The sequence below is a fragment of the Cetorhinus maximus genome, chromosome 28, assembly GCF_964194155.1.
Source record: "Cetorhinus maximus chromosome 28, sCetMax3.hap1.1, whole genome shotgun sequence".
Lineage (NCBI taxonomy): Eukaryota > Metazoa > Chordata > Chondrichthyes > Lamniformes > Cetorhinidae > Cetorhinus > Cetorhinus maximus.
Window position 1 is genome coordinate 9,052,025 of NC_135906.1, and position 16,137 is coordinate 9,068,161.

A 16,137-nucleotide genomic window follows, 5' to 3' on the forward strand; every position below is an offset into this window, starting at 1 on the left:
TTTGCCCACCGACCCCCCACAAAGAGCCAGTTGGCTGACAGCTCTCTAGTCTCAGCAGTGCCACCAGGAACAGTGACCACTGCTGGGACCGCACACAGTCAACGACCATCATTGCTGGAGCTAGATGTCACAAGGCGAGTGGAGGTGTTTCGCCGGGTCTTGTCTGGAAGACCCCAGCGCTGGTGGGTGTGGAGGGAAGGGAGGTGCAACAATCAGGGGAGCGGGGAAGAAAACACGTGGGGGCAGGGAGTACCATGAAGGGAGCCTCAGTTAACTAAGGGACCCCCACCCACCCCACACCAGCTCATAACAAGGCCACCAGGGTTTACCAGCCGAGGCAGGAGACCTGAAATGTTCAATGGCCGCCTAAGGCCCATTGGCCCAAATGCGGGTGCCCGACACCTACCCAGCTGGTAAAATTCCAGCAGAGGCAGGTAGGTGATGGTTACGCCACCCCCCCCTCACCATGTCACCCAATTTTACACCCCCCACCCCCTGCCAGCCAACCCTCCCCCCATATAGAATCAGATGTAAACAAGGAGAGATGCAGATGTAACTCTTTCGAGTTATCAACAGATCGCATGTAACTCTTTTGAGTACATTCACAGTTCTTGGTTTCCGGCAGTGGGACATGAACCCACAAGCTTCTGATTCAAAGGCGAGGGTGCTATGAACTGAGCCACAGCTGACATCTCGAGATGCAGGTGTACATGTACAATGAAGCAGCCACCCTGGTAAACCCCTCCTACCCGATGGGTTTTCCCCAGCCACTCGCCACACTGCCTCATTTAGTTTAAAGACAAGTTGCTAATCTACTAAAGGAGCAAATTGGGTAATACCAATCACAGGTGACAGACGCAGCCAAAGACACAAGGGGCGGAGATGGGTGGTGTGGGAAGGGAAATTTGAAATAACTGCCACAACTTGTTTTGCATATTGTATAAATTTCGAGATGCGTGCCTTGAATTCAGTGGTAATAAGACCAAGTCTCATAGGTTTATACAAAACTGGATTAAACATTTATTAATGAGAAAAATGATTAAGCACATACATAGATCTACAAATGACTCCTATGATAACTTCTAAGTCCCGTACTTAATCTAACTCCCAGTTACACTTTTGTTAAGGCAACAGTAAGACACATAGATTTTAAAAGACCCAGGCAAAGAAACATGATACCCTGAACAGTCAAATTCAAAGTGAGTTTCCTTAACTTCAGTTCTTTGTAGACAGCAGCTTGAGGCACAGATGCTGAAGGCTTTTCACACTTGTTGGATCTTAAAATACCTACCTTTACACACAGCCTTCGCTCCTTTATACATATTTTCCCCGTTGAATTCAAATTCCCATTGTTTCACAAAGTCTTTGGACCTTACCTTTCTGATAATAAAAATCTCGCATATCACTAAGTTTTACCAGTAACCTTTGGGTAAAATAAACACACTGTTTCTGAACTTCGCCTGGCTAGGTGACACATTTCACCCCTTCTTTGAAAACAACATAGCCTGGTTTGTTTAAAAATGCAAATGTTCTCTTGACACCGATGTTGACCTACTTAACATTTCAAGCCTAGTTCATCTTCTACCACATCAATGCCTTCAGACCAGCTGCCTTTAATCCAATTAAGACACACACACACACAGACACAACTATAGAGCAATAAATTCCAATAACATTATGAAAATTATGAGATCTTCCTGACAACTGCCAGAGGTGCCAACTCTCAGAGCAGACGTTAAACTCAGGCCCCCTTCCGCCCTCCCAGGTGGATGTAAAAGATTCTACAGCATTACATTGTAAGAGTAGTTGAACGGGCATTTGTTCACCCCACCAACCTGGACAGTATTTACCCATCAATCAACATCACACGAGCAAATTCCGACCCAAAACCACAACTCTCTTCCTCTCTCTACAGATGCTATTGGACCGGAGTTATTTCTAGCATTTCCTTTCAATATCACCAGATTGTCTGCCCATTTACGTGCCTGCTGCTCATAGATCTTGCATGTGCAAATTGTCAGCCTCGTTTCCTGCATTTCTAGTGACTGCACTTCAAAAAAATACTTCATTGGCTGCAAGAGTAGGAGCACGGCGAGCAGGCAAAGAGAGATTGAGAAACCCAAAGAGAAAAGTCATGTCAACAGAACAGTGGCGTGGTGCTGATAAAAGCAACAAGAGTGGGACAGGAAGGGTCAGAGAGTTTAACAGTAATTGTGCATCAGTAAGGACCATAAGACGTAGCAGCAGAAGTAGGCCATTTGGCCCATCGAGTCTGCTCCGCCATTCAATGAGATCATGGCTGATCTGATAATCCTTAACTCCACTTTCTTGCCTTATCCCCATAACCTTTGATTCCCTTACTGATTAAAAATCTGTCTATCTCAGCCTTCAATATACCTAACGACCCAGCCTCTACAGCCCTCTGTGGTAAAGAATTCCACAGATTGACTACCCTCAGAGAAGAAATTCCTCCTCATCTCTGTCTTAAATGGACGACCCCTTACTCTGAGATTATGCCCTCTGGTCCTAGACTCACCCACAAGGGGAAACAACCACTCAGCATCTATCCTGTCAAACCCCCTAAGAATCTTATATGTTTCAATAAGGTCGCCTCTCATTCTTCTAAACTCCAATGAGTACAGGTCCAACCTACTCAACCTCTCCTCATAAGAAAATCCCTCCATACCCAGGATCAACCTAGTGAACCTTCTCTGGACTGCCTACAATGCCAGTATATCTTTCCTTAGATAAGGGGACCAAAACGGTTCACAGTAATTGTGCATCAGTAAGCACCATAAGACGTAGTAGCAGAAGTAGGCCATTTGGCCCATCGAGTCTGCTCTGCCATTCAATGAGATCATGGCTGATCTGATAATCCTTAACTCCACTGTCTTCACAGTTCACAGGTGTAGTCTAACTAGTGCCTTGTATAGTTTTAGCGAGACTTCCCTATTTTTATACTCCATTCCATTTGAAATAAAGGCCAACATTCCATCGCCTTTCCTTTTACCTGCTGAACTTGTATGCTAGCTTTCCGTAGATTCTGGAATGGTCCCAGCAGATTGGAACGTGACAGGGCTATTCAAGAAAGGAGGGAGGGAAAAACCAGTGAACTACAGGCCAGTTAGTCTGACACCAGTCATTGGGAAAGTGCTGGAACCTATCATTAAAGAAGTTTTAACAATGCACTTAAAAAATCATAATATGATCAGACAAAGTCAACATGGGTTTTACAAAAGGGAAATAGTGTTTGATAAATTTATTAGAGGTTTTTGAGGATGTAACTAGTATGGTGGATAAAGGGGAAACCAGTAAATGTAGTATACCTAGATTTCCAAAAAGAATTCAATAAGGTACCACACAAAAAGGTTAATAGGCAAGATAAGGGCTCATGGAGTTGGGGATATTATATCAGCATGGGTAGAGGATTGATTAATGGACAGGAAGCAAAGAGTAGCCATAAATGGGGCATTCTCAAATTGGCAGGATGTGACTAGCGGAGTGCCACAGGATCAGTGCTGGGGCCTCAGCTATCTACAATCGAATATTAATGACTTAGGCAAAGAGATGGAGAGTAATGCACCTAGGTTTGCTGATGATACAAAGCTAGATGGGAAAGTAAGTTTTGGGGGAGACACAGAGATGCTGCAAAAAGATACAGATAGGTTAAGTGAGTGGGCAACAAGATGGCAGCTGGAGTATAATGTAGGGAAGTGTGAGGTTATTCACTTTGGTGGCAATAGAAGAAAATAATTTTTTTAATAAGGGCTGAAACTTCTAAATGTTGATGTTCAAAGAGACTTGGATGTACTCATGCAAGGAACTCAACGTTTACATGCAGGTACAGCAAGCAATTAGGAAAGCAAATGACCTTTATTGCAAGGGAATTGGAGTACAGGAATAAGGAAGTCTTGCTACAATTGTACAAGGCTTTGGTGAGACCACATCTGGAGTAGTGTGTGCAGTTTTGGTCTCTATATTTAATGAAGGATAGACTTGTGTTGGGGGCAGTACCACAAAGGTTCACTAGACCGGTTCCTGAGATGAGAGGATTGTCCTACGATGATAGGCTGAGCAAGTTGTATGGAGGGAGGAGCAAGGGACATTAATCATCATTTAGACTGGATCAAATTGGTAAGGGTCTAGAAAATGAGTTCTCTGGCGTTAAGAAGAAAGAGGGACGATCTCATTGAAGCATACAAGATTCTGAAGGGGTCTGACAGGGTGGACACAGGGGTTGTTTCCCCTGGCTGGGGGCAAAGTCTCAGTATAAGGGGTTAATCATTTAGGACAGAGATGAGGAGAAATTTCTTCACTCAAAAGGTTATGAATCTTGGAATTCTCTACCCCAAATGTTGGGGATGCTCCATCATTAGCTACATTTAAGGTTGGGATAGACAAATGTTTGGTCTCTCAGGAAATCAGGGGAGCAGACGGGAAAATGGAGTTGAAGCCCAAGACCAGCTATGGTCATACTGAATGGCAGAGCAGGCTCAACGGGCCATATGGTCTACTCCTGCTCCCATATCGTTTCTTGCAAACTACTTTGGGTCGCTCCAAGGTCAGTAAACAAGCTCTAAACATGGTATATCAAAAAAGGCACATCAGTCCAAACTCTCAATATCCATCAATCTCTGACTGCGATTACATGGAATGGGTGGCTCCTCAACTTCAATGGACTGCATCTCCCTGACAAGGTTCTCTTTTCCTAACTCTCGAATGGCCAACATTCCAGGGGAGGACCAAGAAAATGCGTCAAAGGCACTCTGAAGTTCTCCTTGACGTGCAGCAGCAATGACCGTAATGACTGAGTGGAGCTGGCTAACTCAGAATGTCAACAACTTGTCCATCAAGGTGCATCACACTTCAAGTCCTAATGTCTTAACGCTGAGGCAGAGCAACGACAGAGAAGGGAAGAAAAGGATGCCAAATCCCGTACTCCGGATCCCACTACCTCATGAGACATCCTGCCCCACGAGGATCAAGAATTGCCCTATTCAGTCAAATGAAGGCCCACGGCAGAAATTCGCAACTCTTGAGTAGATGTCAACCTCGAATTGGGGGAGAGACGACAACTCTGCCCTTCTATCTCTATTTAGAGGACACCCAAAGAAAAGGCATCTTCCCAGCTTTCAGAGAGGCACAGCAGCAGAATAAACAGGGACCACCTCACGTACCTTTACCCCTACACCACAATGCAAAGCTCAGGTAAAACCCAGCCCAGAATATGACCACGGTCAATCCAGCTCTTAATTCTTCAACTAATCCAAAACAACAGTCTGGTGATTTAGAGAGATGCTTAGCTCTATTTTAGGGGCAAGCAGGCAAGCTCAGTGTACTGTGGTTTGCCTCATCACCTTTAATTATATCTGTGGGAATTCCCACAGATTACTGGCCATCTGCTGTTGGTGTTAGGTAGGGATTACCAGACAGTTGAAATTTGGAAATACAAAGTTTAACATTGCAACGCTCAGATTAAAGAAGGCCAGTCTCCTTGAGCTGACTTTCTGTGGGTAAAACTACCCGCCCTAGTTCCCCAAACTTTGAGGCTTGCTCTTGGGCCAAGTTTTTTTTGGGGAAGTGGATGAGGGAAAAGGTGGTGAATCTCCAGTATCGAGAACCAAATTATGCACGCTAGTAGCTAAAAGTCTCCCTCATCCACCGACATCTGAATCAAAATAGACCCCCCCCACCCCCCACCATATAAAAACGTTTGGCCATGTAGGCCTCAGGCTTGGCAGCAAGCATCAAGCCCTTGGGCTGGCATGCAACAGTGAAAAATAGCCATTTAAGTATAAACCACATGCGCGTATACACACCCACCACATCTCAAAGATCAGTTTATGACGAGATTTCTTAAAGCCCTGGAAAACATTTTGGTGGTTGAGAGATTAGAGGGTGGAACAAAAGGCTAAAAGTAAACTTGGCAGATCACATTTCACATATAGACACAGTGTGGCACCCAGACAGACACCGGCTCCGTTCTGGGAGCCTGACCAGCTTTCCTAAACTCAAGCTCCAACCTTAGCAACTTAAAAAGGCAAAGCAGCCAACTTAATTGCCTTTCCTCTCTAGCCTTTATCTACCTCTACCCAGGCAAAGAGTTAAAGATGGTATCTTGTGTGGTAGTCTAAAGCTTATCATCCTTGCACGCTTTCTAGGAGATTTCCTCTCCTACCCTCCCCCACATTTGGATTCTCTCTCTCCCTCTCACTCCTCCCCCTTCCATTGTTTTTTCTCTCTTTCTCCCTCCCCCTCCCTCTTTCTCCAACAATTTGCATACATATAGCATCTCCAAACTAATAAAACATCCCAAAGATTCTGCACAAGAGTGTTATCAAACAAAATCCCACAAAGTAAAAGTACCTAGAGGTAGAATTTAAAGAGTGTCTTAAAAGGAGGGAGAGAGAGAGAGAGAGATAGAGAGGCAGAGAGATTAAGGGAAGGAATTCCAGGGCACAAAGCCTAGACATCTGAGGGCACAGCCACTAATAATGGAGCGATTAAAATCAGGGATGCTCAAGTGGACAGAGTTAAGGAGTGCAGATATCTCAGAGGGTTGTGGGGCTGGAGCAAGTTAGAGAGATAGAGACTAAGAAATTTGAAAAAAAAACGAGAGATTTTTTTTTAAATTAAGGTGTTGCCGGGTGAGAAGTCAAAGTAGGCTTGGCGGACTACACAAACAACAACCACTCCTAGATCGACAGAATAAGTGTTGGGAAGACTAAACCCACCTCTGACTTAATTAATGCAAAGACCAAGTCCATTGTCCTCAGTCTCCACCACAAACTCTGTTCCCCAGCTACCAGCTCTGTTCCCCAGCTACCAGCTCTGTTCCCCAGCTACCAGCTCTGTTCCCCAGCTACCAGCTCTGTTCCCCAGCTACCAGCTCTGTTCCCCAGCTACCAGCTCTGTTCCCCAGCTACCAGCTCTGTTCCCCAGCTACCAGCTCTGTTCCCCAGCTACCAACTCCACCCCGCTCCATGGCAATTGTCTAAGGCTGAACCAGACTGCCCGCAAACCTGCTGTCATATCTGGGTCTGAGATCAGCCTCCAGCCACATACCTGTTCCATCACTGACCGAACAATGCACACCATTTGCTGTGCTACCACAGAATGGATTTTGGGATCTTCCTGTGCAGTTGAGCTAATCACTGATTTTACCAAATGAGCCTCTCTCTTGGGGTTAAACTTTCTGTGCTGTGTTCCTCTTGTTCATACGAGAATGTGAAAGTTACAGTGAGCAAATTTAGAAAAAAATCTTTCCCATTGAACCAAGGGGGTGGGGGGGAATCACACTTGGCCACAATCAGCCAGGTGCTATAGCCAATAACCAAAAAAAAACACAAATAACCAGCAAACAGGATCACTGACCAGTATTCCAGCATCCGCAGTAGTTTTTTGTTTTTATCACTGACCTAGTTGAGTTAGAAGCTGATGGCCTGAAGTGAAATTTCTTCAGAGTTGTGAACTTCTGGGATTATCTATCACTGGATGTTCCGTCGTTGGGTATATTCAAGATTTTTAGTCTCTAGACGACTCCTCTTCCTATTTTGGTGAAATGGTGGCATAGTGGTAATATCGCTGCACTCATAATCCAGAGGTCCAGAGTATTATAAAACCATAAGATGTAGGAGCAGAAGTAGGCCATTCAGCCGATCAAGTCTGCTCCACCATTCAATGGGATCATGGCTGATCTGATAATCCTCAACTCCACTTTCCTGCCTTTTCCCCATAACCCTTGATTCCCTTACTGATTAAAAATCTGTCTATCTCAGCCTTCAATATATTAAATGACCCAGCCTCTACAGCCCTCTGCAGTAAAGAATTCCACAGATTCATTACCCTCAGAGAAAAAATTCTTCCTCATCTCTGTCTTAAATGGGTGACCCCTTACTCTGAGATTATGCCCTCTGGTCCGAGACTCTCCCACAAGGGGAAACAACCTCTCAGCATCTTCCCTGTCAAACCCCCCAAGATTTTATATGTTTCAAGAAGGTCATTTCTCATTCTTCTAAACTCCAATGAGTACAGGTCCAACCTCCTCAACTTCTCCTCATAAAAAAATCCCTCCATACCAGGGATCAACCTAGTGAACCTTCTCTGGACTGTCTCCAATGCCAGTATATCTTCCCTTAGATAAGGGAACCAAAATTGTTCACAGTATTCCAGGTGTGGTCTAACTAGTGCCTTGTATAGTTTTAGCAAGACTTCCCTACTTTTATACTCCATTCCCTTTGAAATAAAGGCCAACATTCCATTTGCCTTCCCTATTACCTGCTGAACTTGAATGTTAACTTTTTGGGATTCATGCACAAGGACTCCCAAATCCCTCTGTGCTGCAGCTTTCTGCAGTCTTTCTCCATTTAAATAATATTCAGCTCCTCTATTCTTCCCGCCAAAGTGCATAACCTCACATTTTCCACATTATATTCCATCTGCCAAGTTTTTTCCCACTCACTTAACCTGTCTATATCCCTCTGTAGAGTCTGTGTGTCATCCTTAACCTGGGGACATGGGTTCAAACCCCACCATGGCAGCTGGTGGAATTTAAATTCAAATTAATAAATCTGGAATTGAAAGCTAGTCTCAGTAATGGTGACCATGAAACTATCACCATTTGCTGTAAAAACCTATCTGGTTCACTAATGTCCTTTAGGGAAAGGGAATCTGCCATCCTTACCCGCTCTGACCAACAGGTGATGCCAGACCCACAACATTGTGGCTGACTCTTAATTGCCCTCTGAAATGGCCTAGTAAGCCACTTAGTTCGAGGGCAATTAGGGATGGGCAACAAATGCTGGACTTGACCAGTGACGTCCACATCCCATCAATGAACAAAAATAATTCTTATGTTCTTATTTCTGGGTAACAAAGGAGGAGGCAAGGATAGGGTCTGCAATTTTGGCAATACCTTCAAAGTCAATTGGAGGAGAACAAAGATTTGTGTTTGGGGAATTGAAGGTTACTGAGGGAATGGCATTTGGAGTGTATGATTGGAGATATACATGAAGGAAATGAGAAATAATAACAACTTACATTTGTATAGCACCTTTAACGCAACAAAACACCCGCAAATATTTCACAAGAACATCAGAAAACAAATATCACATAAGGGGAGATATTAGGGAAGATGACCTGAAAGCTTGATCAAAGAGGTGGGTTTTAAGGAATGTCTTAAAGGATGGAAGTGAGGGTCAGAGGTAGGGTTTTAGGGAGGGAATTCCAGAGCTTGGGGCCTAGTTAGTTGAAGGCACGGCCACCAATGGAGGAGACACGAGAATCGAGGATGATCAAGGGGCCCCGGGTTAGAGGAGCGCAGATACTTCAGAAGGTTAATGGAGCTGGAGGAGATTACAGAGATTGGGAAGACTGAGGACATGGAGGGATTTGAAAACAAGGATGGGAATTTTAAAATCAAGACATTGTTGACTGGGAGCCAACGTAGTTCAGCGAGCACAGGGGTAATGGGGGAACGGGGACTTGCTGGCAGTTAATTCACGGGTAGCAGAGTTTTGGGGGAACCTCAAGTTTACACAGGATAGAATGTGGGAGGCCAGCCAGAAGTGTATTGGACTAGTAGGGTCTAGCGGTAACAAAGGCACAAATGAGGCTTTCAGCAAATGAGCTGAGACATGGGGGAGGTTCTAAGTGATCTTAAAAGTAGATAAATCTCCAGGCCCGGATGAAATGTATCCCAGGCTGTTGAGTGAGGCAAGGAAGGAGATAGCAGGGGCGCTGGCAATAATTTTCAATACCTCTCTGACCACAGGAGAGGTGCCAGAGAATTGGAGGACAGCCAATGTGGTACCGTTATTCAAGAAGGGAGGAAGGGATAAACCAGGGAACTACAGGCCAGTCAGTCTAACCTCAGTGGTGAGGAAACTATTGGAAGCAATTCTGAGGGACAGAATTAATCTACACTTGGAGAGGCAGGGATTAATCAAAGAGAGTCAGCATGGTTTTGTTAAGGGGAGATCATGTCTGACCAATTTGATTGAATTTTTCTAAGAGGTAACCAGGTGTGTAGATGAGGGTAATGCATTTGACGTAGTCTACTTGGACTTCAGCAAGGCTTCTGATAAGGTCCCGCATGGGAGACTGATAACAAAGGTAAGAGCCCATAGGATCCAAGGCAATTTGGAAAATTGGGTCCAGAATTGGCTGAGTGGCAGGAAGCAGAGGGGTTGAGGGGTATTTTTGAGACTGGATGCCTGTGTCCAGTGGGGTTCCACAGGGATTAGTATTGGGTCCCTTGCTGTTTGTGGTATATATAAACAATTTAGACTTGAATGTAGGAGGGTTGATCAGTAAGTTCGTGGATTACACGAAAATTGGTGGGGTGGTAAATAGTGAGGATAGCCTTAGATTACAGGAGGATATAGACGGGCAGGTCAGCAGCAAATGGAATTTAACACGTATAAGTGTGAGGTGATGCACTTGGGCAGGACAAACAAGGCACAGGAATCCACGATGAATGGTAGGACCCCGGGAAATACCGAGGATCAGGGGGACCTTGGTGTGCATGTCCACCGGTCCCTTAAGGTAGCGGGACAGGTAGATAAGGTGGTTAAGAAGGCATATGGGTTACTTGCCTTTATTAGCCGAGGCACAGAATATAAGAGCAGGGAGGTTTCGCTGGAACTGTATAAAACGCTGGTTAGGCCACTGCTAGAGTATTGTGTGCAGTTCTAGAATCTGCATTATAGGAAAGATGTGATTGCACTAGAGAGAGTGCAGAGGAGATTTACCAGGATGTTGCCTGGGCTGGAGAGTTTTAGTTATGAGGAGAGATTGGATAGACTGGGGTTATTTTCCTCAGAGCAGAGGAAATTGAGGGGGGACATGATTGAGATGTATAAAATTCTGAGGGGCACAGATAGGGTAGGTGGAGGGATCAATAACCAGGGGGCATAGATTTAAGGTAAGGGGCAGGAGGTTTAGAGGGGACGTGAGGAAGAATTTTTTCATCCAGAAGGTGGTGGGAATCTGGAACTCACTGCCTGAAAGGGTGGTAGAGGCAGAAACCTTCATAACGTTTAAGAAGTATTTGGATGTGCACTTGCGATGCCATGGCATACAAGGCTATGGGCCTAGTGCTGGAAAATGGGATTAGAATAGTTCCTCTCCGCCGATACTGTCAGACCAGGTATTTTTGTTTTTGTTTTGGATTTCCAGCATCCGCAGTTTTTTGTTTTTATTTTTGCTTTTATCTTAGAATAGTCAGGCACTTGTTTTGACCGGCGCAGACTTGATGGGCCGAAGGGCCTTTTCCTGTGCTGTCGACCTCTGTGACTCATGTGACCCAAGCCAATTGTGTGTTGGCAAACAATGATGGGAAATGCAGATATTGGTGTGGTGAATAAACTAAACTATCCTCTTTGTTTAAGACATCGGAAGTGGGACTAAGACTTGAGGAAACTTGATTAGCAAATAACTAATTTCATTCAAACTAATCTACTTAGTGTTTCAACGTACTTGAGCCTAAGCCATGAGTCACTCTTGCTGGAAGCGAACTACTGTCCACAGTACTGCAGATAACAAATCAGTCAGTGTTCAGGCAGCGGAGACAGGGGTTCCCACGGTCTCTACTCTATCCATGATATACCTGCCAAGAACTGCTCTCTCACCTCCACCATTGTTCTCTCTCTCTCTCTTTCCTGCTCTTGCTGTTTCTTTCTTTCGCTATATCCCAAACCCCTCTACATACACTGCGCCATTTTAGCCTCAACTTCTGCTTCCAACTCATCAAGTTTCAATGGAGAGACCTTAGAGTCAGAGGCTTAGGGTTAATAAGGCACAGGAGATAGCCACTCGACCCATCGAGTCCATGTCAGCTCTCTGTAGACAATCTATTCGGTCCTATTCCCCCACTCTTTCCCCATAGCCCTGAAAGTTTATTTCCCCTCAAGTGCCCCTCCAATTTCCTTTTGAAATCATTGATTATCTCCGCTTCCACCTTCTTCATAGGCAGTGGTTTCCAGGGCGTTACATAGGAACTAGGAGTAGTAGTAGGCCATTTGGCCCCTCAAGCCTGCCCCGCCATTCAATGAGATCATGGCTGATGATCTACCTCAATGCCCTTTTTCTGCACTATCCCCATATTTCTCAATATGTGTAATATCTAGAAATCTACCGATCTCAGTCTTGATCATACTCAATGAGTGAATCTCCGCAGCTCTCTGGAATTGAGAACTGCATTAAGAAGTTCTTCCTCATCACACTGCACCACCCACCCCCTCCAATCTCTTGCTTAAAATCTTCAATCTGTGTCCACTAGTTCTTGTCGTATCAGTTAATGCAAACAGTTTTTGTCTACCTTATCCAAACCTGTCATAATCTTGTACATCTTTATCAAATCTTCCCTCAATCTCCTCTGCTCCAAGGTTAACATCCCCAGCTTCTCCAAACTAAATTTGCAGCTAAGATCCCTCAGCCCTGGAACCATTCTGATAAATCTCCTCTGCCCACTCTCAAGGGCCCTCACATCCTTCCCAAAGTGTGGTGACCAGAACTGGACGCAATACACAAGTTGTGGCCTAACTGGAGCTTTATAAAGCCTCAGTGTAACATTTACACTCTTATTTCCCTACTTTTGTTCTCAATACTTCCATCTGAGGCCCAAGGTCTCATCTGCTTCGGTTGGGTTGTGGATAAAGCAAATCCACTACAGGTTCAATAGGCAGAACTGTCACTTGCGTGGTCAGACGATTGTGGGTTCAACTCCCACATAATCCAGGCCGGCATTCCCAGCGTCGTACTGAGGGAGTGCTGCACTGTCGAAGAAGGCACATTGTTCGGACAAGACATTAAGCCACCATGGTTGCAAATGATCCCACAGTACTGTTCGAAACGGAGGGTGCACTGGCCTAGATTCCTCCCTCAGCTAGAGAGAGAGAGAGAGATTACTCACACATTCATCTCAATCGCTGTTCTGTGTGGGGGGGATGGTCCACTGTGCACTACCCAGTTGCCAAGAATGCTCCCTAATAGTGATTAAACTTCAGAAATTCTTCCAATGTGTCTTTAAGCATTTGGGACATCTCAAAAATGTGAAAGGCATTATAACTATACATATCATTATATGTAAATAAATAAAATATATATATATATATACACACACACAACATATAAAAATATACAAATAAATATATTTATTGAGACACACACTTCTTTTTTAAAACATGTTGTTCAAGTTAATCTTTCTACTCAAACTTTTAAAAATAATAAGCGCAGGGTTTAGAAATGTATATTAAATACTCAGGGAGGCTGCAACAAAATAGAAGACAACATTAATATACTTGTAGACTGGGCGTTAAGCAACAAAGGAATTTTAATATAATATAAAAGCAAAATACTGCAGATGCAGGAAAACTGAAATAAAAACAGAAAATGCTGGAAAAACTCAGCAGGTCTGGCAGCGTCTGTGGAGTGAGAAGCATTAAAAATGTTTCGAGTCCTTACGATGACTCTTCAGAGCTGAAGGTATTTCAATATAGTTTAAATGTGAGGTGGCACACAGAGGAAAAGGGGCGGGGGGCGGGGGGCACATACTCTGTGGAGGATAGGAATGTAAAAGGGGTAGGAGCAGCAAAAAGAATCTAGGTGTACAGAATCACAAATCATTACAGGTAGCAACACAGGTCATAAATTAATGCAAAGCACTGGGGTTGACTCCTAGAGGAATGGAATTAGGGAAGAGAGAGAGAGAGAGAGGTTATGTCAAACTTGGATCAAATCTTAGTTTGACCACACTTGGCGTATTGTATTCTGTCCTGGGCTTCACTTTACAAAAGAAAAAGGATATTGAGGCACTGAAGGAGGTGCAAAAGGTGATACCAGGTCTGAGAGGTTCTGGATATCAGGACTGGTTTGGGCGCTTATCCCCAGAATAAAAACAGGTTGAGGGGTGAGTTGGTAGAGGTCTGTAAAATTATGGAAGGGGTTTGATGAGGATGGATGTGGAGGTGTTGTTTCCAATTGTAGGGAGTCCAAAACTAGGGGTCATAAATATATTCAGAAGGCAATTCAGAATAACTTCTTTTCCCAGAGAGTGGTGAGAAAATGGAACTCTCTGCCACAGGGAGTGGTGGAGGCCAATAGTAGTAGAGGAAGCTAGATGAACACAGGAGGGAGAAAGGAATAGCAGGATGCGGATAGGATTCGATGAAGTAGGATGGGAGGATGCAGAATAGACCAGCTGAGCCAAATGGCCTGTTTCTATGCTGGAAATACTATGAAATGCTATATTAAAAAAATGGGAGTATGAAAAGACTCACCCAAAACAAAGACCACAGTCTTCATGAGGTTCATCACGGTCTCCTTGTGTCGACTTTGGAAGGATGTGTGCCGGGACATTAGCTTGGTTTTCTGCTTGACATAGTAGTAAATGTGCAGGTAATTCAACAGCATAACGCAGAAGATTGCAAGGTTGGAGATGGCCCAGAAAACCAGGTAGCTCTGGCTGTAGAGAGGTGCCATCCGCGAGCAGCTGTCCAAATGGCAGATGCAGTTCCAACCCAAATGCGGGATGAAGCCTATCAATACAGCCGTGCACCAGATGCAGCCAATGAGGATGATCACCCGTTGATTGCTCATCTTGCTGTGCAGCTGAAACTGGAAGATAGTCTGGTGGCGCTCCACCGCGATGGCCAAGAGGTTGGCAACTGAGGCAGTCAGGCTGATGTCGAGGAGGCTCTGTCGAATGAACCAGGTGCCCACGCTGAGATGGATGGTGCGGGGGCCAGTGTGGAACATGAGGAACATGTAGGCGATGCCGGAGAAGAGATCAGCAGCTGCTAGGTTAGCCAGCAGGTAGAAGATGGGATAGTGGAAACGCCGGTTGATGGCAATAGCCACGATGACTAGAAGGTTGACCAGGATGATGATCACGCACACCAAGAGGCCTAGGGAGACCACCAGCTTGTCCTTGGTCCTCCAAATTGGGCTTAGCTCTTTGCCCGTGCTGTTGTAGAAGAACCAGACGGACTGGTTGTGGTGGCACTCCCCCATATTGTCTCCCTCCCTCTCTCACTTGGCCAATCCCTGGCTTGCACCTGAAAATCAAAACAATGTCAAGCCTGAAAAAAACCACAATGTACTCTTCAAACTTGGTCTGGTTTATGATCAATCATTTCTAAACCAACTCATTTCTCTCTCTCTGCCCACCTCTACATCCACCAAGTTCCTCCCCTTATTTCCTTAATGTTCAGGCCTCAAACAACAGCAATGTAAAAGCATGACCCAGTCATGAAATAGAACCGGGCGGCACAGTTTAAGAATAAAGTGTCTCCCGTTTAAGACGGAGATGAGGAGAAATTTTTCTCTCAGAAGATCATAAATGTTTGCAACTCTCTTCCCCAGAGAGTGGTAGAGGCAAGATTATTGAATATTTTTAAGGCAGAAGTAGATAGAATCTTGACTAACAAGGGAGTCAAAGGTTATCAGGGATAGGCGGAATGTGCAGTTGAGGCCAACATCAAGATCATCTGTGACCACATTGGATTGTGGATCAGGCTCGAGGGGCTGAGTGGCCTACTCCTGCTCCACGTATATTTGTACGTAATCATTATCACACTGCTTTTGTGGGAGCTTTCTATGTGCAAATTGGCTGCCACGTTTCTCTAGCAGCACATGAGATACGCTTCTGAGGAATCTCACTGGCTATGAAGCATTTTGTGACATCCTGATGTCACGAACAGTGCTGGAAAAAAACAAGAACTTTCCATGGGGCACCAGTCTTACTCAAGCAAGTTCCTTGCACATCTCCACCCCGTCTCATGTCAACCCAAGGAACTGTCATTGACAGTGTGCACGGATAGACCAGTGTTGAACAAGGATGTTTCTCCTCTTTTAGTCCAGGAAATACAAAGGACAATGGTAGCTCACAGCATCCCGTCCACAACCAGCTAACTCCAGAGAGGCCCAGGATCAAACTGGAGCCTTCCCGGTTTCAATGGCTACTAAACAATTGCTCAAGTATTTCAAGTAGGGGCTCTGTCATATGTTGATCTGCAGAATAAGGGGGGAGGGGGGGTGGGGGGTGCAAAGGGAGTGCTGGCCACAGGGGGCTCCCCACAGGCAGTTGGGGGGCACCCCCTCACGTCCCCCCTAGGCACATGGGGGGGGCACCCCTTC

General features: G+C 45.0%; 1 protein-coding gene across 1 annotated transcript in view; it reads right to left on the minus strand.

The window, feature by feature from the left end:
* Positions 1-15,039, minus strand: part of lpar2a (lysophosphatidic acid receptor 2a) — a 29,251-nt gene extending 14,212 nt beyond the window's left edge. The window contains exon 1 of the mRNA XM_078531145.1: positions 14,280-15,039. Within this exon, the coding sequence (XP_078387271.1) occupies positions 14,280-15,012 (733 nt within the window). The 5' untranslated portion in view covers positions 15,013-15,039. The remainder of the gene's footprint in view (positions 1-14,279) is intronic.
* Between the last annotated feature and the right edge of the window lie 1,098 nt (positions 15,040-16,137).